This window comes from Chrysochloris asiatica, unplaced genomic scaffold (assembly GCF_000296735.1).
Source record: "Chrysochloris asiatica unplaced genomic scaffold, ChrAsi1.0 scaffold00203, whole genome shotgun sequence".
In the NCBI taxonomy this organism is placed as follows: domain Eukaryota; kingdom Metazoa; phylum Chordata; class Mammalia; order Afrosoricida; family Chrysochloridae; genus Chrysochloris; species Chrysochloris asiatica.
Window position 1 is genome coordinate 181,202 of NW_006408721.1, and position 20,786 is coordinate 201,987.

Below are 20,786 nucleotides of genomic sequence, written 5' to 3' on the forward strand. Positions count from 1 at the left end.
TTCATTACAATGATTATAATCCCCTCCATAAACCATCAGTTAAAATTATTTCTCTCTATTCATTTTAGCTCTTTTTTTTTTTGACACTCAGGCATATACAAACATTGACATCACCAAAGGACACATTCTGCAAGCCTGCCTCCTGGCCGTCAGCTCTCAGTCCCTCTCTTCCCATGAATCTAGAGTCCTCAGCTGCTCCCTTTCTCCATGTCCACATCTCTGTCTCCATCTCTGGTGTTGCTGCTTCTCTGGATGAGGTCCTGCTTCCTCTTGTGCTTGTCTCCCTTGATGGGAGGGTCCTCTGTTTCTGGACTATAAGATTAACTACTTCCCTGTTTTTGTTACAAAACTTCTACCTTTAGAGTTGTGACAGTCTCAATAATTCATAACAATTATTCACTATTGAATCATAAGAATCTTATCCCCATCTCTTTTCACAAGACCCATCTAGACAAGATGAAAGCTGTTTAGTGGGGGCTTTATCTTACCCCACACACTCTTAAACTAAAGTCCCTCTTGAAGCTCTGTAAGCCAATCACTTCGTGCCTTTATCGCCCCCTCATTTTAGGTAGCCAATGTCTAAGTTGCCTGTCCCTATCTACCCTGTATACCGAGGGGATAGCATGTGAAGACTCCTTCCCTCTCTGTTGGTATTTAGTTACTACTTCCATGAATATAGGTCAAGTTCATCATATTATAGCAATTTACCCTCATTTCCTTTATGAATTTTTTTTTTTTAAATCTTCATCTAGTCTAGTTCTGATCATCAAGCCATCAAGGCTAGGTCAAATGGGTACCATCTGCAAGTTTGGGTGTTCTTGTGTGTCTCCCCTCACTTCATATCAGCTGGATGCTTCACTCTCAGCTCTAGCCCTCCATGGCTATGTCCTTGTCCATGGGATCAGGTGTCCCCAATCTCCCCACATTTTGGACCAACCAGCCCTTCCTCTTATCTCTCTCATCTCCAGGTCAATGGGAGTCCAAGGGAACATGGTCGAACTCAGCCCATTTCTTCATTGCTGCCTTTCCCCCTCTTCTATTCACCAGTAGACCAACGTGGTCGTCAGCAAATTTACATGCCTGCTCATGTGTTCCCTTTGAATTTCAGTGTTAGAGGGGGGTTTGTCCTGAGGGAATTTGATTGCTTGTCTTGATGGCTTCCTGGTGAACAATTTGCTTATTCTTGTAGTAGCCAGTCATATTGCCATTTTTGTTTTGGGTTTTTCCTGATGATCTTTCTTTGAAGACATATCTTCTGTCACTCTAGATGTTCCAGGCTGGTCTGCTTGTCCTTTCTAGTGGGAATATCCCACTTCAGAAGGTTCTGGATTCCACCTACGGTCCTATATACTGCAAAAGCTCCTCAAGAGGCCTATTTCACTGGGAGAGTTGTAAAACTTCTTAGAGGTATCCCAATCAGTTATAGGCTGAAGACGGGCTTACAAGCTTTCTGTAATCATGTTTCCTGACATCCCTTTATGTCCCACTCAAGTGTATTTTACAATGGTAGGCAAAGGAAACCAATATTCATAATACAATCAAGCATTTTAGTATTATTTCTTCTGTTCAGATTATGCCTCAATCCCTGTATTACAGAGCCCTGTTAGTCCAAGGTTGAGCATGCATCACTGTTTACCTCTGTCCCATTTAGCCCATGCAAACCTGTCTCAGTGTTCCCCTGTCTACCGTGTTCTTCCACCCCCTCGCTCTTCTTGTATATTGCCCTTACCAACACCCGAACATGAGTTATGCCAGTTTTTATCTTGAGTAAGATTATGGTACTAGCTTTGATTCATCCTCTCCTGTTTTGCTTTTCCACCCCCTACTCTAACTACTTCCCAGACTCCACCTCTGCCACATAAACCAAACTTTGGTTTATTTCCCACAATCCTCAGGGTCTGTGTATCTCAGTCCTGGGGATTCCCTTCAGCTATCTTGGGTTTGACTCTTTTGTTCTAGTTTTAGAGCTAACAGCTAGTGAGCCATTTTGACATGGCCCGATGCTGAGATAAACCAAAAAAACCAAACTCACTTTCATCATGTTGATAATGATGCATAGTGACCCTGTAGGCTGAGTTAGAACAGATTGAGAAATTTATACAGCGTTGTTGAAAGATAATCAAGGCTTGATTGAAGAAGGTACGGAAGCTTGGAGGGAGACAAAAAGATGGACTCAAAAATATTGTGCAATTAGAAGTAAAAATATCTGATAATTGAATATGAAAACTAGGGAGAAGCAGTCAAAAGAAAGTGCTGAATTTTTTAGCCTGTGTGGATTTAAATGGTTTATAAAGGACCAGTAGATGTTTTTCTTACTTTTACAAACTTGAACTGAAGCTAAAGATAGAACTGTCAAAGAGGCTTCTTTTGGTTTTAGCATTGATTACCCTGAATGGGGTTATGAATAGCCCTGGTTAAGTAATTTATACCAAACAATGCCTAGCACAGACTGCAATAAAATTAAATGAAGCAGATTAGAAGAAAAGTGCCTATTCCAAAATGCTGGTATACCAAATGTTAAAGTAGCCCTTCCATTGGTTCTAGTCTTTCTGTTATTGAGTAATCTCCTTTTAGTGGAAGGCTTGGCCTTGAGTTTTACAAACAATTTAGGAAGGAAAATGTGATACTCAATTTAGAGGGGAAATGAGGGAAACTCAGTATTTAAGAATCTTGAAAACTGTGTGAAAAACAAGATCTCATTTGAGGTTATTTTATGTGGTGCCTATGGGCTGATCTACTTATTTGAATGCTTTTGTGGTGGAATATTTAATAATTGTTAAAAGTTATTGAGTAACTACTATGTGTCAGGCATTACTTTGCACATTGTTACCTGCAGACTCTCTCATTTAATCCTTACCATAGCCCTGTAATATAGGTACCTTATTCCTTGGTGTGGTGCTATATGATAAGCACTGGACCAAAAGGTCGATCTGAACCACAAAGTTGGCTGTTAAAATTCACCAGCCACTTCTTAGAAACCAACTCAACAGCATTTAACAACAACATCCCCATTTTACTGATGAGAAAATTGAGGCCTAGGGAAAAAGACACAACATAACATAGCTCGTAATTCATGCTGTTTGCTTTAGCTCATTAATGCTAATATTTTAGTTGTTGTTAAGTGCCATTGAGTCAGTTCTGACTCACAGTGACCTTGTAAAGAGTTTAAGAGGAGTGGCTGGTGAGTTTGAACCACCAACCTTGTGGTTCAAATGGACCTTGCAGTCAGTCCAGTGCATTATCCTGTAGTGCCCCACCAGGACTCAACGTTTTAATTTGTTGGTTTCAATTTAGGGAAGCATTGAGTGCCTCTTATGTGCTGATGAGAAGCCTTGGTGGTGCAGTCATTAAAGCTCTCAGTGCTTACCTAAATGTTAGTAGTTCTACTCTGTCCTGTAGGACCTAGGATGGCTGTGAGATCGAATCGACTTGATGGCAGTGGGTTTAGTGTGATATGTCCTGAGAAGTGTTCTGAAACACTTGCGAAATGATAGGTGGCATTTGGACTCTATAATGGGTGGGATAGCTGTTCTGTGTACGGCAGCACAAATTGACCTCAGTTAATAACAGTTCAAACCCACCAGCTCCTCCTTAGAAACTCTATATGGGGTCACTGTGAGGCAGAACCAACTCAATGGCACTTAACAACAACAACAACAAGAGTCATAGTAGAGAACCTGTTCTTTGGCTTCTTTTTGACTCTGGGTTCAGCTTCAGGACTCACCTCTGATTCTTGGCCTGAATACTCCATTATTACCATTATTATTATTGATTTAATTACTACCTATGTGCCAGTCATAGTTTTATGTAATCATTACACCAATCCTATAGGTTTGTTTCTCTTGTATCATCATTTTATACATGAGCCTAAACAGGAAGTAACATGCATGAGACACCAAGCTGGTAGATAACAGAGATGTGTCTTGAGCTCATACATGTCTTTTTCACTGCAGAGTCCATCTTCCTCATCACAGTGCAATTTTGCCCAAACACCACGGTATGCACTAATTCTTGAGGTCCTTACTTAAGGAACTTACTTATTTCATTTTAAAACCATTGCTATCAAGGCAATTCCAACTCACAGCAACCATGTAGGTCAAAGTAGAACTTACCCATAGGGTTTTAAGACTATGGTCTTTAGGGAAGCAGATTGCCAAATCTTTCTTCCATGTATCATCTGGTGGATTCAAATTGTTAGCAGCTGAATATGTAACCACTTTACCAGGGCTCCTTAAGATGAAATCCAAATTGTTTGAGTATAGATTTAGGTGATTTTTTCCAAAGAGCAAATGATGTTGTTGGCTATTTTATTCATATTTCCATCGGGACATTAGTTTAATTACCCAAGACAGCTATGATCCTTTCTTTTGTCACTGCTGCTTTGTGGATGATGTATTGATGGCGCCATATGCAGATATTCAAATGACAGAAGCATATTACTTTTCATCTGTGGGAGGGTGTGGTAGCATCCTATGACCTCAGTAGAGGTAGGGCATTCCTGGTGCTTGGTGATGTGGCAGAGAATCTGGTTTCACATTTGTTGAGCTCATCATAAAAGGATATCCAGCTCCTTTCATTTCAACCCAAGTGTTTGCAAGAGTGCAAAAATTAGCATCAGAAATTAGCAGACTGTTCATTTGATGGATGAAACAGTGGTTACTTGGCACTAAAGGAACACATTGTGTTAACCATTTATATATCTCAGTAAAGTGGAATTAATTTTCATTGTGGGAATTCTTGAAAGGTTCCTCCTTTTATGTAAGAAAATTATCAACAAAAATATAGAATTGCACTATTTATGTACCATATAAAAGCTAATAAAATAATAACCAATTAGATGATTATAAAACCTGAATATATTAAAGTATATATTATGCAAATACTTCTGATTAATAACAATATCATAAGTTCACAAGCAAGTAAAAGCATGCCTGATTCAAATTATAGGAACTTTTATGTGCATTTCTACAGAACCTATTATTAATGGGTCTCAAAGTACCTTGGAAGTTATAATTATTAAAGCCAATATATCCAACAATGGCACTTTTATTGAGGGACGAACCAAGAATCCCCTTTTACCTTTTCATACATATTATGAAACCTAAATGCTTGAGCAAAAGTAGAATTCCTATATAGAGTATTTTTGTACTATGGGAGTTTTGGGCTCTGAATCCATATGCCTAGAAGCTGGTAGCTATAGACTCAAGGTTCCCATTCGAATGCCTCAATCTGTGTGATTAGAATGATTTAGCTATTTTTAAATTCTGCATGTATAATGGAGTCCTGGAGTGGTGCTGGAGGATAAGCACTGGACATGCAAGGGTGGTTTGAACCACAAGGTCGGTGGTTCAAACCCATCAGCCGTTCCTTGGAAATTCTATACAGGGTCACTATGAGTCAGAACCAATTTGATGGCAATTAACCAACACCATACATAATAGTTCTAAACAAGTCTTGCCTGTCATAATTTAGTGTTTCACTGTTGACTATAATATCAAATTTGTAAAACAAAAAATATGCCCAGTTCACATAAACATATTTTAAAACATTCTGGAATGTTGCAGCAAGTATATTTTTCTTCAAGCTAACATCTTATTCTGAGGACTAACAGCTTGTAAGCTGCAAGAGGAAACTGCATTTCTCTGCTCTGTAGAAAATACTTCAAATGCCATGAGGATTTCAAATTTGCTTCAGAATGCTTTTTTACCCTTTCTTTCCTCTTTCTCCTTCTCCTTTCTCTCTGTTCCCACTCCCTCACCCTCCAAAGTAAAATATGGTCGGAGATGATCAAGAATATTTCTAGTGCCTTTCTCTCTGCTCCACAAGTTCACCACACATGATTGATCCACCACCATCACCAATTGCCTTCCAGTTGATTCCAGCTCATTGTGACCCCATGTGTGTCCAAGTAGAACTGTCCTCCACAGGATTTTCAATGGCTGACTTTTTGGAAATTGATTGCCAGACCTTTCTTCTAAGGCTATTCTGGGTGGATTCAAATCATGGACCTTTCAGTTAACAGCTGAACACATTTACTGTTTGCATCATCCAGGAACGCCACACGTACTCAACTTTGTTTTCTTTTGGTGCGGAGAGACTGTATTGCAACTGGTGGTCATAATTGTGTTAATTTCTAATTCCAATTTTAAAATTCTAATCTTCTCTCCCTTGTTCCCAGGGAAGACTGAGGCTGCTATCAAAAACTTCAGCCCCTACTACAGTCGCCAGTACTCTGTGGCCTTCTGCAATCATGTACGAAGTGAAGTAGAACAGCAAAGAGATTTACGATCACAAATTTTGAAGATCAAGGTAACCCAAACGACATTTGGTGTGCATATTTCTGCCACTGAGGAAAGCCTCATAACTCATAATATTCCTGAAATAAATCATAATTTGAGTGACAGCTCTGAAGTAATTTAATACTCAAAAATCTCAACTGGTTTGGAAGTTAGAAGACATGATTTCTTGTTCATATGTAATCCATATAAAAAGAAAATTATCATGATTCCAATTTTATTATGTTTTTTTCCCATATTTATGCTTTGATACTTGGAAATTTGAGTTGCTGGAGTAATTTTTAGGGGAAACGTGTATATTTCAGTGGTTTGTACTAGAGGTATTTTCATGTTGGTCACTGATCTAATATGATTTTCTCTTCTAATCCCCGAAAATAATTCTTTCTCCTTTGCTCCCTTATATTCCTCATCCATAATCTCAACAGGTATTTATTGAGAGTCTGCTATTTGTCAAAGGAGCCCTGGTTGTATACTGCATTTCGAGCTGGGCTGCTAACCACAAGCTCAATAGTTTGAATCTACCATTTGCTCTATGGAAGAAAGACGAGGCTTTCTGCTCCTGTCAAAATTTATAGCCTCGAAAACCCTATTCAGGATCCCTATGAATTAGAACTGAATCAGTCGCACACCAACACTACTACTATTTGCCAGGCTTTATTCCGAGGACAAATAGCTCTGGTGGCACAGTGATTAAGTGCTTGGATGGTACTAAAAGGCCTGTGATTCAATTCTACCATGTAAATCTGTGGGCGAGAGATTTGTCAGTCGGCATCCCTCCATATTACCATCGAGTTAAATCCTATTCAGTGACCCTGTGTAGGTTTTCTGGGGCTATAAATCCATAAGGGAACAGAAAGCCTCATCTTTTACCCTTGGAGCCGTCTAGTGCTTATCCTACGGCACCAGCAGGGCTTGGAAATCCTATGGAGCAGTTCTGCTCTATCCTATAGGGTCACTAGGAGTTGCAGTGAACAGGTTCTTTTTTCAAGTTTGGTTTTCTAAGGACTCCTGGGGATTCTTGGTGTGGTGCTGTAGAATAAGCACTGGACTGCAAATCAGAAGGTTGGCAGTTCAAACCCACAAGCTGCTCCTCGGAAATCCTGTACAGGTTTGCTATGAGTCAGAATCAACTCAACAGCACTTAACAACAACAACAACAACAAAAGACTCCATGGTGTGGAGCGGCACTAGACTGCGAACCATAAGGTTGGCAGTTCAAACCTACTAGCTACTCCTCAGAAACTGTATACAGGTTCACTATGAGTCAGAACCTACTCGACAACACTTAACAACAATAAGGACTAGAGGAACTGAGCAAAGTAGTTGCCTTCCTGAAGTTTATATTCAAATGTATAAAGATATTAAACAAACAAATAAATCAGTAGTGTACTACCAGGCAATGCTAAAAATAACAAATAGGAAACTTATTTTAGATGACCAGGGGAACCCTCTCTATGGAAATATTTGAGCAGAAAGTGGAGTGAACTAAGGGAGCAGTCTATGTGAGCTGACTGAGATGAGTATTCCAGGAAGATGGACAGCTGTGCAAAGACACTGTGGCAGTAATGGCATAGCCCCAAGTGAGTGGAGTGAGGGAATGATGTGAAATGATGGCAGAACTAGGTGCGGGCCAGATCATGGAGGAACTGTAAGCTCTGAGAAGGAAGTGTTGGAAAGTTGTCACCAGAGGGTACTACATGCAGAGTGACATAATTGTAAATGACCTTTCTGTCTTCTGTGGAGAATAGACTGTGGGTCAGAGAAGAAACAAACAACTGGGAAGAGGATAAGGTGGCAGTCCAGGTGTGACCAGGGTAATAGTGCTAGGAGTTGAGGAACACTGGCAAATCAAGGTGTATTTGAGTCAGAGTTAACAGAATTTGCTGATAGATTGGGTATGAGATAAAAGAAGAAGAGAGAAAGAAATCAGTGATTAGCTTCTTGGTTGTTAGCCTTGGAAGGTGTGTGGATGGAGTTGCCTTTTACTCAGAAGGAGGAGTTGGGGTGGGTGAGGAATCATGAGTTCACTTTTGAACATGTTAAGTTTGAGACCCTTGTTTGACATACATCATGGAGATATGGAAGAGGCAGCTTATTAGCCTGGCATGTGGTAGAGAAGTCAGGGCTAGAGATAGAAATGTGGAGATGGTCAGCTTATAGCTGGTGTTTGAAGCCATGGAACATAACAAGAATTTATATAGAGGGGGAGAGGGGGGAAAAAAGTTCCACAAGCAAATCCTAGCCCCTCCAACATTTGGCGATCCAAAAGAAAAGTATCCAGCAAGACAGCGTGAGAAGAAATAGCTTTCAGATAAAGTAGGAGAAAAACTAGTAAAGTATAATGTGCCCCAAAGCAAATAAACAGGTGTTTCAAAGAGGGAGTCGTCAATGAGTCAGGCAGCACAAAGAGGTTGACCAATAGTGTTAGCAGCTTGAGTAAATAGGAATGGCACATTGTTAGACTTATAAGACAGTGTTTTCCAAACTTTGAAGAGCCTGTTAAATGTGCAGATTCTGGGCTATGTCCCCCTAGGTTCAGATAGCTTAAATCTCAGGTAGGACACATTTTAAAGAAGCGAATCAATTGACTTTAGTGGCCATATTTAAGAAACGCTCTACATAAAGTTTAGTTGATTCCATGAGGTTTCAGCCACACTTAAACTTCCCTTTTAAAGTCACACACACAAAAGAACATTGTCTCATTCCCTATCATGGTCGAATACTAGGCACGGAACTAAAAGGGAATTCATTTCATCCCTTGTTGTTGTTGTGGTGTGCTGTGGAGTTGGTTCCGACTCATAGTGATCCTGTACAGGGTTTCTGAGGCTGCAAATCTTTATGGAAACAGAAAGCCTCATCTTTCTCCCATGGAACAGCTGGTAGTTTCGAAGTGTTGACCGTGAGATTGGCAGCCTGACTCATAACCACTACGCTACAGCTACCAGAGCTCCTTTCATCTCTTACACAGCTCTTAAAAGAGATTGGCACATCTGTCTTTTCTCTTTGGTTCACATACATTGTTTTTTTTCCCTTGAAAGTAGTGAGATACATTTCTGAAAGTACTATGAATTTTTAACAAAAGGAAAACATGTATATTCAGTTAACAGTAGCAAGAAAAAGCAGGAGGCCCACTCCTGTAGTTTGAAATAATGGAGGAGTTGCACAGTGAACCTAAAGGAAGGCCTCATGAGGAGTCTAACTGCCACTGCCCTAGAGCACAGAGCTCACCAGGTTTAAGAGAAAATTCTAAACCTTTCAAATAGAAGAAGCAGAACTGAGGCGTACCGGCCTGATGCCAACTTGCTCTTAAACCAAAAAGCAAACATGTTCCCTTTGAAAAGTATGTTGTCGTTGTGTTCCACTGAGTCCGTGCTGACTCATTGCAAGGCTGTATAGGGTTTCCTAAGCTACAAATCTCTAAGGTAGCAGAAAGCCTTATTTTGCTCAGGCTAACAACTGGAGTGACTTGTGGATTTGAACCATTGAATGTGCAGTTAACAACCTAACACACAACCCACTATGCCACCAGGGCTCTTTTGAGAAGCGTGTTGTCATTAAGCGCTATTGAGTCAGTTCTGACTCATGGTGACCTTGTACAGGTTTTTGAGGAGCAGCTGACGGGTTTGAGCTGTTGACCTTGTGGTCTGCAGTCCAGTCTTGACCCTACAGTACCATAGCATAGTGACAACATAGCGATGGGTTAGGTGTTTATAGCCTAGCTCCATCAGTTTTTGGATCTGGGAAAATCATTAAGCACTGATTCTTAAGGCTGGACCTGAAGGTGGAAGGAATTAGAGAATAGCCAACGAATGCTCCTGGTTTTCCAGGAATTAACACTGAGGCATATCCAGGGTGTTAGGGTGAATGTCTACAGCTTAAGGTTTCTTGACTTAACTTCCTCTGTCTCCCTCATAGTTCATCAAGCACTTACTAAGTGCCAAGTGTTTGCAAGTCACAATCTTATTCTAATAACCAGTTGTGCTTGTCAGGATCTCCTTGGATACACTTAGCTATGTTATTTGTTCTTATTTTTGTGATCATTGATTGCATTATTGTTTTTTAAGCCACCATTGGAGCCTGGAACTGTCTTGTATGAAGGAGAGCTATCACAGTTTGCTGAAGACATAAAAAAATGGAAGGACAGATACATTGTGGTTAAAAATGATTTTGCTGTGGAGAGCTACGAGAACAAAGAGGTGAGAGATTTCCTTGTTACCATGGTTCTTAACATATTCTTAAACATTGGTTGGGTTGATTGATTCATTCAAGAACTCATCACTCATTCAAAGACTCATTTCGGTTAGTAAATATTTATTGGATACTGGTCCTGATGTGGTGCTGTGGGTTAATATTGCTAGACTGCAAAGCTGTTTGAACTCAAGGTTGGCGGTTCAAGCTCACTAGTCGCTCCTCAGAAACCCTATACAGGATCGCTATGGGTCAGAACCAACTCAATGGCACTTAACAACAACATATGCCAAGTGTCATACTAGGTTCTAGGTATATAGTGGTGAGTCAGACAAAGGCTTGCTGTTTAGTGGGCAAAACAGACTTTGAACAACTATTTTCAAGTGAGGGTGAAAACTGAAGGTTGTACTGAGTGGAGAGTCAGTGAAAAAGAGGAAGACCCGTGATAGGATGGATTGATAGAGTGGCAACAGCAGTGTGCTCAAGCATAACACTGATTGTGAGGATGACGCAGGACCTCGAAGTGTTGTGTTTTGTTCTGTTGTGCATAGGCTCACGATGAGTCAGAACTGACTCGATGGCACGTAGCAAAAACAACCGACTTACCAGTGTTTCTGGCAAGACCCTTTTCAAAGATCTTTTAGCCTGAGGTCTTTCTCAGACAGCCCTGATAGCTCTTCCTCTCTGCTCTGTGGGCCTCATGTCTTCCTGCTTGTAAGCCTGTACATGACGGGCAGCTGAGGGCGTTATTTCATAACATTGTGAATGAATTTACCTGGGTTCCTAGAAAATTATAACACTTCACAAACTTTTATTCTGCTTACTTTTACGGATTTTATTTTATCTTATAATTTTTCTTGTGGTAAAATATATAAAACAGAACAGTTGTCATTTTATCCATTTTTTAAAGTATGTACTTCAGAGTCCTGGTATGGCACTGTAGGATAAACACTGGACTGCTAACCACAGGGCAGTTCAAATCTACCAGCTGCTCCCTGGAAACCCTATATGAGTTGGAACTGGCTCCATGACACTTACCAACAACAAGAAGTATATATTTCAGGAACATTTATTACATCCATCATGTTGTACAACCATCACCACTCTCTAATTTCATCCCCTGAAACAGAAAATCAGTACCTTTTAAGTAGTAATGTTCCATTTTTCCCTCTGTCTGCCTCTGGGGACAACTAATGAACTTTGCTGTATTTCATATAAATGAGATCACATCACATAGTATCTGTCTTCTCATGTCTGACTTATTTCACTTAACATAATATTTTCACGATTCATGCTTCATAGCCTATATCAGGGCTTTATTTCTCTTTCTGACTGAATGGTAGTCTGTTATGTGGATATGGGATATTTTATTTATCCATTCTACTTTATGGATTTCTTTCCTGGTTATCTTATTTTATTTCTTGCCTATAAATGTGGAAAACATGAGCTAATGTTCATAAAGTGCCTCGCACCTGAGAGGACTTCTGTTTTTATTAATTGCCCCATGTAGGGAGGTAGTGTGATGCAGCAGAGAGAACCTTGGACAATGAAGTAGGAAAACATTTTTAAAATTTCGTCTAGACTGTGTCACTTGTTAGAAGAGAACTAATGAACACTGATTGTCTCTGGACCTTGGTGAAACCAGGAAGTTAGTCTACAGGATCCCAACGGTCCCTTCCAGATACCATATTATATACATTTTTTGTCTACATAGATTCTCAAGCTTCCTTTGGAATGAGCATTTACTGTTTATCAGTTACAAAGGTAGAATCAGATTTAAAACTGCTGTCTTGATCCCAAGTTCAGGAATTATCAAGACAACCTCTACATAGTATTAGAAACTGTACTGCTGATGCTAAACTCAGAATGACAGATCCTTGTGTTTCCTTCTCATCTTTCATGGAAAACAATTAAAATACCATGCATACATGTTTCACAGACCACTTGACAATGCACAAGTACCTTCCTGGGTAGTCCATATTCTTCTTAATATTCATTAGACTAATATTGTTTCTGTATATCTTGGTGTGGTGCTGTAAGATGACTGTGAATTACAAGGTCAGCAGTTCAAACCCACCAACTGCTCCTCAGAAACCCTATGCAGGGTCATTTTGAGTCAGAAGTGACTCGTTGGCACATAACAACAACAACATCTATATTGGGATTTTATTCAACTCTTTATTTACATTCAGAAGCAAACTATTAATACACAAATAATAATTATTATAATAGCAAATCACTTAGTATTTTGTATAGGTACCTTACAATGTTCTTTCAGGGTATCGTAAGGAGGGGGTAATGCTATATAATGGTTACTATAGTGGTGGTGGTATGCTGTTGAGTGGGTTCTGACTCATAGTGACCCTGGGTAGAGTTTCTAAGACTGTAAGTCTTTATGGGAACAGAAAGCCTTATCTTTCTTCTGCAGAGTGGCTGGTAGTTTTGAACTGCTGATTCTGCAGCTAGCAGCCTGATTTGTAACCCACTACCAGAGTTCCTTATAATGGTTTCTAGCATGGACTTTTAATCAAATTTTTACCAGTTACAAGATATGTATTTTTGAATAAATTAGAAATCTCCTTGGGCCTCAGTTTTCTCATCCATAAAATGGTGAGCATGATCCCTTTGTCATGATGTAGCTGTAAGGATTACATAAATGATTTTAAGCATACTTAACATGGGGGTACTGGTGTGGCACTGTGGGTTAACGCACCAGACTACAAAGTGGTTTGAATTGCAATGTCGGTGGTTCTCAGCTGTTCCTCAGAAACCCTATACAGGGTTGCTATGGGTCGGAATCCACTTAATGGCAGTTAACAACAATACTTAGTATATGATCCAGACACTGAGTTGATTCTGACTCATAACATCCATACAGGATAGAGTTAAACTGTTCCATAGGAGTCCTGGTGCGGCACTGTAGGGTAAGCACTTGCAAGGTCGGCGGTTCAAACTCACTATCCACTCCTCGGAAACACTATTCAGGGTTGCTATGAGTAGAAACCGACTCAACGGCACTTAACACCACCACCAACAAATAGGGTTTATAAAACTAAATCTTTACAGAAACAGATCTGAGACCAGTCTGAAGTAATCTGTTTCTGAACTTACTGGAATCACACAACTTTAGGTTTTCTTTATTATGATCTTAGGATCCTGATGTAATTTAGTAGTGGATTAGTGGTTCTTTCAATGAGTATGAAAAGAAGCACCTTGTATACACACAAGTTTATGTTTGGATCTCTATTACTGTCTTACTAATGCAGAAAATACTATGTTGCTGTTGTTCCAATTTTGTTTCCTTGATCAACATTATTTTGATTATTTCCAAGAGTGTACTCTGGGCTTTTATTCCACTTGGCTTTAATTATCAGCTTGCCTTTAGGTTTCTAGTTTTAAAATTGTGCCTTGTCTTGAACATTCCCGTCAGAAGCACATACTTAATTTTTATCCCATCTCTCCATGTCCTTGTGGGTATATCTGCTTAACAGACTGTTTTAGCAATGGGCTGGGTCATTCTTACATTACCCAAGCAATGAAGCTTCTTGTCAGCTGGCCAGAGTCTGTTCTGATGTGACGCCACTTTCCCCCAATCTCAGGTTATTTTGCTGCACAAACAGTCTCACATCTGAGGGCCAAGTGATGGTATATTTTACCATGGCAACATTATAAGGTTTTTGGCACAAATCCATGGCAACCATAATTTCAGTTACATGTTGTGCAGTCTCTCATTAGTCATCATCATGGCCCACACCCATCACCAAGTGTTCCATGTACTAAGTGTCATTGTGCATCATCACCCTTGTGGTTATTATCAGATTGGTTCAGGCGTTCAAGTCTGAAATGCTAAGTGCATTGTGGAATATCTAGACGTTGTTAAAATTATGTTTTTCCTGTTTGTGAAAAATATCTACAGTAAATCTGCCTGAGATTAGGGTCCGTGATTTACCACACTGTGCCTGGTGTGGTGCTGTGGGTTAATGCACTGGATCACAAAGCCTTTTTAAACTGCAAGGTTAGCAGTTCAAGCTCACCAGCCACACCTCAGAAATGCTGTACAGGGTAACTATGGGTGGGAACCGACTCAATGGCATTTAACAGCAAACACAACAACCTTCAGAAGGACTGAAGAACTATCTTGCAAGTTAGCAGGTAGACCAAATAGATCTGTGGTTAAGAATCGGGCTGTGAACCTTAAGGTCAGCGGTTCGAAACTACCAGCCGCTCCGCAGGAGAAAGATGAGGCTTTCTATTCCCGTAAAGATTTACACCCTCGGAAACCCTGTACAGGGTCTCTATGGGTCGGAACCGACTCGACGGCACTTAACAACAACAACAACAACAACTCACTGATGCAATGTAGGGATCACTGTCTCTGAGTATTTGTGTCTGGTTCTGTGTAGTCTTCATATTCCTCGTATTTCCTAAAAAGATAGGTGAGGTAAAACAAAATTCATTTATGCCTTTCCTTCTTCAGGCCTATCAGAAGGGAGCTGCTCCTAAAAACCGAATTCTTCCGGCCAGTGGGAAGGTGTTAACCTCAGAAGAAGAATATAATTTGCTATCGGATCGGCATTTCCCAGACCCCATTGGTAAGTAAAGGAACACTGGTGGCGCTGAAGGATAAGCACTGGACTGCTAACTGCAAGATCAGTAGTTCAAGCCTACCAGTCGCTCCTCAGGAGAAAGATGAGGGCTTCTGTTCCCATAAAGATTTACAGCCTTGGAAACCCTGTAGAGGGTCACTGTGAGTTGGAACCGACTCCACATCATACCATTATCACCACCATTATCATTGGTTAGTGAAGGAATCCTGGTGACACTATAAGATAAGCACTGGACTGCTAACTGCAAGGTCAGCAGTTCAAATTTTCTCTGCAGGAGAAATATGAGGCTTTATGTTCTCTCAGAAACCCTATACAGGTTCACTATGAGTTGGAATCAACTCAATGGCAGTGTTTTGTTTTTAAAATGGTGAGTGACTGAGCACTTTTTTCTAAGTAAAAATTTCTAAATATGCTTTGTTTAGCTAGATTAGAGTTTCTCACAGGGGTTGTTGTTGTTAAGTGCTGTTGAGTTGATTCTGACCCATAGCAACCCTGTATAGGGTTTCCGAGGAGCAACTGGTGAGCTTGTACCACCAACCTTGCAGTTCAAACGACTTTGCAGTTTGGCAAAGTCATTAAAACACAGAGCCACACCAGGACTCCATCTCAACAGGGGTGGTGGAGGAGAAATAAGGAGGTGAGGCTGAGGGTGGATTTCATCCTCTAGGGACATTTGGCAATGTCTAGAGACAGTTTCTGTCATTAGAACTTGAGGGATAGAGTGGTGAGAACTTTACAAAGGTCTAGTAGACAGAGGCCAGGGATGCTGCTACATATCTTATAATGCACAGGTCAGTCCCAACAATGGAGAATTGTCCACGGAGGCTGAGAACCTGTAGGATAGACCCACACCTTATATAGACCAATGAAAGGTCTGAGTTCTTTAAATTAGAATAACATTGTACCACTTTTATCATTTTCAAACATATTCAATAAGTTACTGTGTTTCTATGCATGGGAAAATGTATATTTGGCCAGATATCTTGGGGACATTTGGAATATATTGCAGGCTTTGATAACACCACACAGGGCAACAGAAATAAGCAATGGGTAGGGCTCAGTCCACGACACCACCAATCCTATTTTTCTGTAAGCAAGCCTCGAACTATTTGGGAATGCGATTTTTTCTAATTTTTAGGTGCTGGACAAGAAAATGGGGGTCTTGGTATGGTGCTGTAGAATAAGCACTGGACTGTTGACCTTAAGGTTAGGTGTTCAAATTCACCAGCTGATCCTTGGAAACCCTATACAGGGTTTTTATTAGTCAGAACCAACTCAAACACACTTAACAACAACAATTGCAGACTATAAAATATCCTAAACTGACAAAATATAATAAACAAGTGTTGTAATAACTCATAGCTACTGCAGATTAAAAATAGCATTGCATTAGTTGTCATATACATAAATAATAGTTCAATGTCATGAAATCATTAAATCAATAGACTGGATTTTTAGCTGGTTCTAAATGCCATTTATCAACTATATTACCTTAACAGGCTGCTGAACCTCTCTGGAGTTTTGTTTCTCTTGCTCTAAAATGGGGGCTTGAATTTAAAAATCTGTAAGGATCTTTTCAACATCCTTTGATTTTCATTCATTTCAATTTTCCCGTGTTGTGAAAGTGATGGGTATAATATATAGACCAAATAAAGCATTTCATAGAAATTTATGAACTGTAGATAATGTAACAACTCCATCTGGCTGTGTGTAAATCATACCACACAGCAATTACTTGGTTTCTTGAAGAGAGCTGTGGTTCTTATTAGTGGATATAATCATTTCATTAGAATTTATGGAGAAAATAATCATTTTACCAATTGTTATTTTGGTATAGAATTGCTTAACATAGCATTTTTAATAGCACAGTTATAGGATTAGTACATGGACCATAAAGCCATATTAAAACAATGTTGCTAAGTAATTCAAGCTAAAACAACACTTAATATGTATTATTTTACACATGGTTTTCTCACTTGAATTCTACTTATGTGCTGTCTTGGCTGTGGAGCTAAAAATGGGAGTACCAACATGGGAATACCAACAGTTCAGAATCTCTCCAAAAGAATTTTCCAATGAAATCAGTCAGAACAAACAATGTGTTTATTGATTTATTGATGAAATCCTGTCAGAAGGAATGAAAAGGAACCAGAGGCACAAGGCCTGTGTGACAAATACCAGTTGGCCTAGAGTTTCAGACTAGGGCATTTCAATGGCTTTTTTTTTAATTGCCTGGTGTGACCTTCTAAATTTTAAAAATAGGCTATTCCACACTAGATCATTTGTGGTATCCTTGTAACTCAACTCAGAAAAAATGCTGCCAGATAATATCTGGAAAATTGCTGTCAGAGGTTAAGTAAGAGATAACCAGAGGCCATTTTGAGTGGATCTTATGGGACCTGCAGCTTTCCAGTACGAAGGATTAGCATTGCTTTCACCTTGTGAAAAATTGTGGCATCTTGGAAAGGGCAGGGAGAATTGTTTTATAAAACCATGCTCATCAACAAGACTCACTGTGTGGTACTATTTCTACTGGATCGACTAAAGGGAAGAATTAGCTTCACTTGGAAAAAAAAAAGTGCTGGATGTTATGAATAAATACATCTTCTTTATGGAGTGTTTGTTAAGATGATACATAAAAAGGGCCCCATGTTTAGCTATTTTCCTAAAGTGATTCCTTGGCATTTTATTAACTAGAGTCTGGTTTGCTACATGCAATAAAAACCTCAAATTAAACATGTAAGATATAATTGTTAGTGTTGTTCTGTGCCGTGGAGTCAGTTCCGACTCATAGCGACCCTGTAAAGAGTTTCCGAGGCTGTAAATCTTTACGGGAGCAGAAAGCCTCATCTTTCTCCCTTGGAACAGCTGATAGTTTCAAACTGCTGACCTGGAGGTTAGCAGCCCAATTCATAACCACTACGCTACCAGAGCTCCAAATTTGCAGAACTGCCATACCATCTCTTGATTGTTAATGCCTACATATTTCTCATGAAGATATAATTAGTTCATGAGAAATATTTGGGCATCAACAATCAAGAGATGGTGTGGCAGTTCTGCAAATTTGTCAGGGAGTCAGCCTGGTATCAGGTTTCTCCATGACTTCCAGGTTTGGCCCTTATTGGCATAGTCCAAGGTGGCTTCTGGAGTACCAGCTCTAGCTTCCTCATCCTAGAAGACAGGAAGGAGAAAAGGCACATTCCCTCCTTAAGAATACTCACAGCAAGTTTCACATACCATTGTTTGCATCTCACTGGTTAAAATGTCATAGCTGTGGGCATACCAAGCTGTAGTGGAGGCTGGACATGTAATCTGTATTCTATGCATCAACTTGCCCAATTTAAAACAGGGGTCTTATTACTGAGAGAAAGGGAGAATAAGTAATGAGTTAGAACGACTGGTCTTTGTTACAGCATTCAGTCGTTCAGTCAATTGTCTGTCTGTTCAGACACTGATTCATTTATATGGGCTTAGTATTGCTGGACCACAGTTGTGCTTCTAGCACATTCCACTAATAACGTCAGATTTCAGGACACTGGAACAAGGCTCCACATATTCCCCAGAAAGTCTATTCTTGGTCTTAGCGAATCCTGATTTATTAGTTTTCCAGTACTATGACTCTGTTTTGGAGCCTGCCTGGTGGTTATGATCTGTTTTTTGGAATGTCCGGTGCTTTCACTTGCCTCAGAGAGGCCCTGAGGTGAGAGCTCAGGGTGTAGGAAAGAAGCATAGAAGTCACTGCTTCTTATTATTGGTCTCCATGACTGCAGGAAAAAACTAGGGATCATTTAACCAAGTGCAATATCATACTCACGTAACTGGGATCCTTAGAAGGGAATGAGGTTTAGGTGGAAGATCTGATGAGTAGGATGAATTTCTTGGAATTAATTTTGAGGGAAGAGGTAAAAGAAGCACTGTTTTAAGCTTTTAAGAATTCCTAAGATGACACAGCACATTCATTTATTCACCAAACTGCAGTTTGAACAACTACTAGGTCCATGAAAGTACAAATGTAAGGAAGATAGTCTCCATACGTTAGCAGTTCCAGTCCAGGGGAGTGGTTCTCTTCCTGGGGAGGGCAGTCTATCTTATTCTCCACCTCCCTTCTAGGGTCCAGGTGCCACACATGGAAACAAGTCATTACAATATTTTGGAAGAACAAAATAGAGAACACTTATACTGTGTCTGGTGGCAGGGCAAGGTGCCAGCAAAGGCATCTCAGAGAAGGTGGCTTTAAATGGACTTTTGAAAAATGAATGGGAATTTGCTATGTGCAAACATGATAGACGAGTCCTGGTGTGATGCTGTAGGCTAAGGGACTGATAGCCACAAGGTCGGCAGTTCAAGCCCACCAGCTACTCCCTGGAAACCCTATACAGGGTTGCTATGAGTCGGAACCGACTCAACAACACTTAACAACAGTAGCAACAGCAACAGCAACACATGATAGAAGGGAAGAAGAAAAGGGCGATATGGCTGCAGGAACAATATGCCATGGAATCAATGAACACACTCCACGGCACTTAACAACAACAAGGTTTGGAGTCAAGCAGTTAACCATTGTGCCACTAGGGGTCCTTTGAAATAGAAGATACACATTTTAAAACATATTTATGTTTTCAATAATCTTTAGCATCCAATGAGAAGGAAAATGCTCAGCCCTTTGTGGTCCTACCAAAGGAATTCCCGGTGTACCTGTGGCAGCCTTACATCAGACACGCCTACTTCTGCTTCCAGGAGGCTGTGGACCAGAAGAAGTTTAGTGCGCTCCTGAGTGACTGCATCAGACATCTAAATCATGGTATGGCTTCTTTATCCCTGGCTTCCCATATAGGGCTGCGTTTTCGGAGTTGTCCTGGTCAGTCATCTGTTACATTGACTCCTAGAGAGAGCCACAGATGGTGCTGCCCCAAGGATGTGTTAATGCTGGAAAGGCCAGGGTAAGCAAGCCAAGTGAGAGTTTTGTAGAAATGGGGTGTGGTCTACCTGCTGGTTATGTAGTCAGATCTAGAAGCCTTGGTGAGACAGAATGGGAGCCGATGATCTCAGGGTAAGCGTTGGCAGCATTGAGAGTGCTGTATATTCATGTACATAATCCTTCCTTCTCCTTTACTTTTAAAAACCTAATTGCCAGCAAAAATGTGCAAGTTATCCCCAGCAAAATCCTAATCTTTATGACGTTTCTGGTTTATTCCCACCTTCATTTTGCATAAGTTACTCATTTAAGATTGCTGGCATTGTCACTTGTAATCTAATCGTTTTTTTCCCTAATCAATGGTTCTCAAACATTCGCAAGTATATGAATCACTTGCATCCTTAAAACACAGATTATGAAAATGCAGGTTTCTGGGGCACACCACACCAGATATTCTGATTCATTGGGTCTGGGGTGTGCCCCAGTATTTGCTGCCAAGTGATGTTGATGCTGTTGGCCCATGGACCACACTTGGAGTGGCATTGTTTCAGGCTACTAGGCTTCTAGGTATAGATTTAATTAATATTATTAACAACAACATGCCTATACAGAAGGAAAAGAGAAATGTTTTCTTCCAATGTGTGATTTTGTTTTTGAGTTTCAGTTTTACAAGGGTTGGCCCTGGAGGAACTTGATTGCTTGCCTTGATGGCTTCCTGGTGAACAGCTTGCTTCTTCTTCTTCTTTTTTAAAAAAAAAAAAAAAAAAAAAATATATATAT

At 40.1% G+C, this 20,786-nt stretch overlaps 1 protein-coding gene across 1 annotated transcript in view; it reads left to right on the top strand.

Moving 5' to 3' along the window:
- Positions 1-20,786, top strand: part of FAM129A (family with sequence similarity 129, member A) — a 229,096-nt gene that overhangs the window by 98,041 nt on the left and 110,269 nt on the right. The window contains exons 2-5 of the mRNA XM_006872523.1: positions 6,179-6,309; positions 10,361-10,492; positions 14,962-15,076; positions 19,725-19,892. Of these exons, the coding sequence (XP_006872585.1) occupies positions 6,179-6,309; positions 10,361-10,492; positions 14,962-15,076; positions 19,725-19,892 (546 nt within the window). The remainder of the gene's footprint in view (positions 1-6,178; positions 6,310-10,360; positions 10,493-14,961; positions 15,077-19,724; positions 19,893-20,786) is intronic.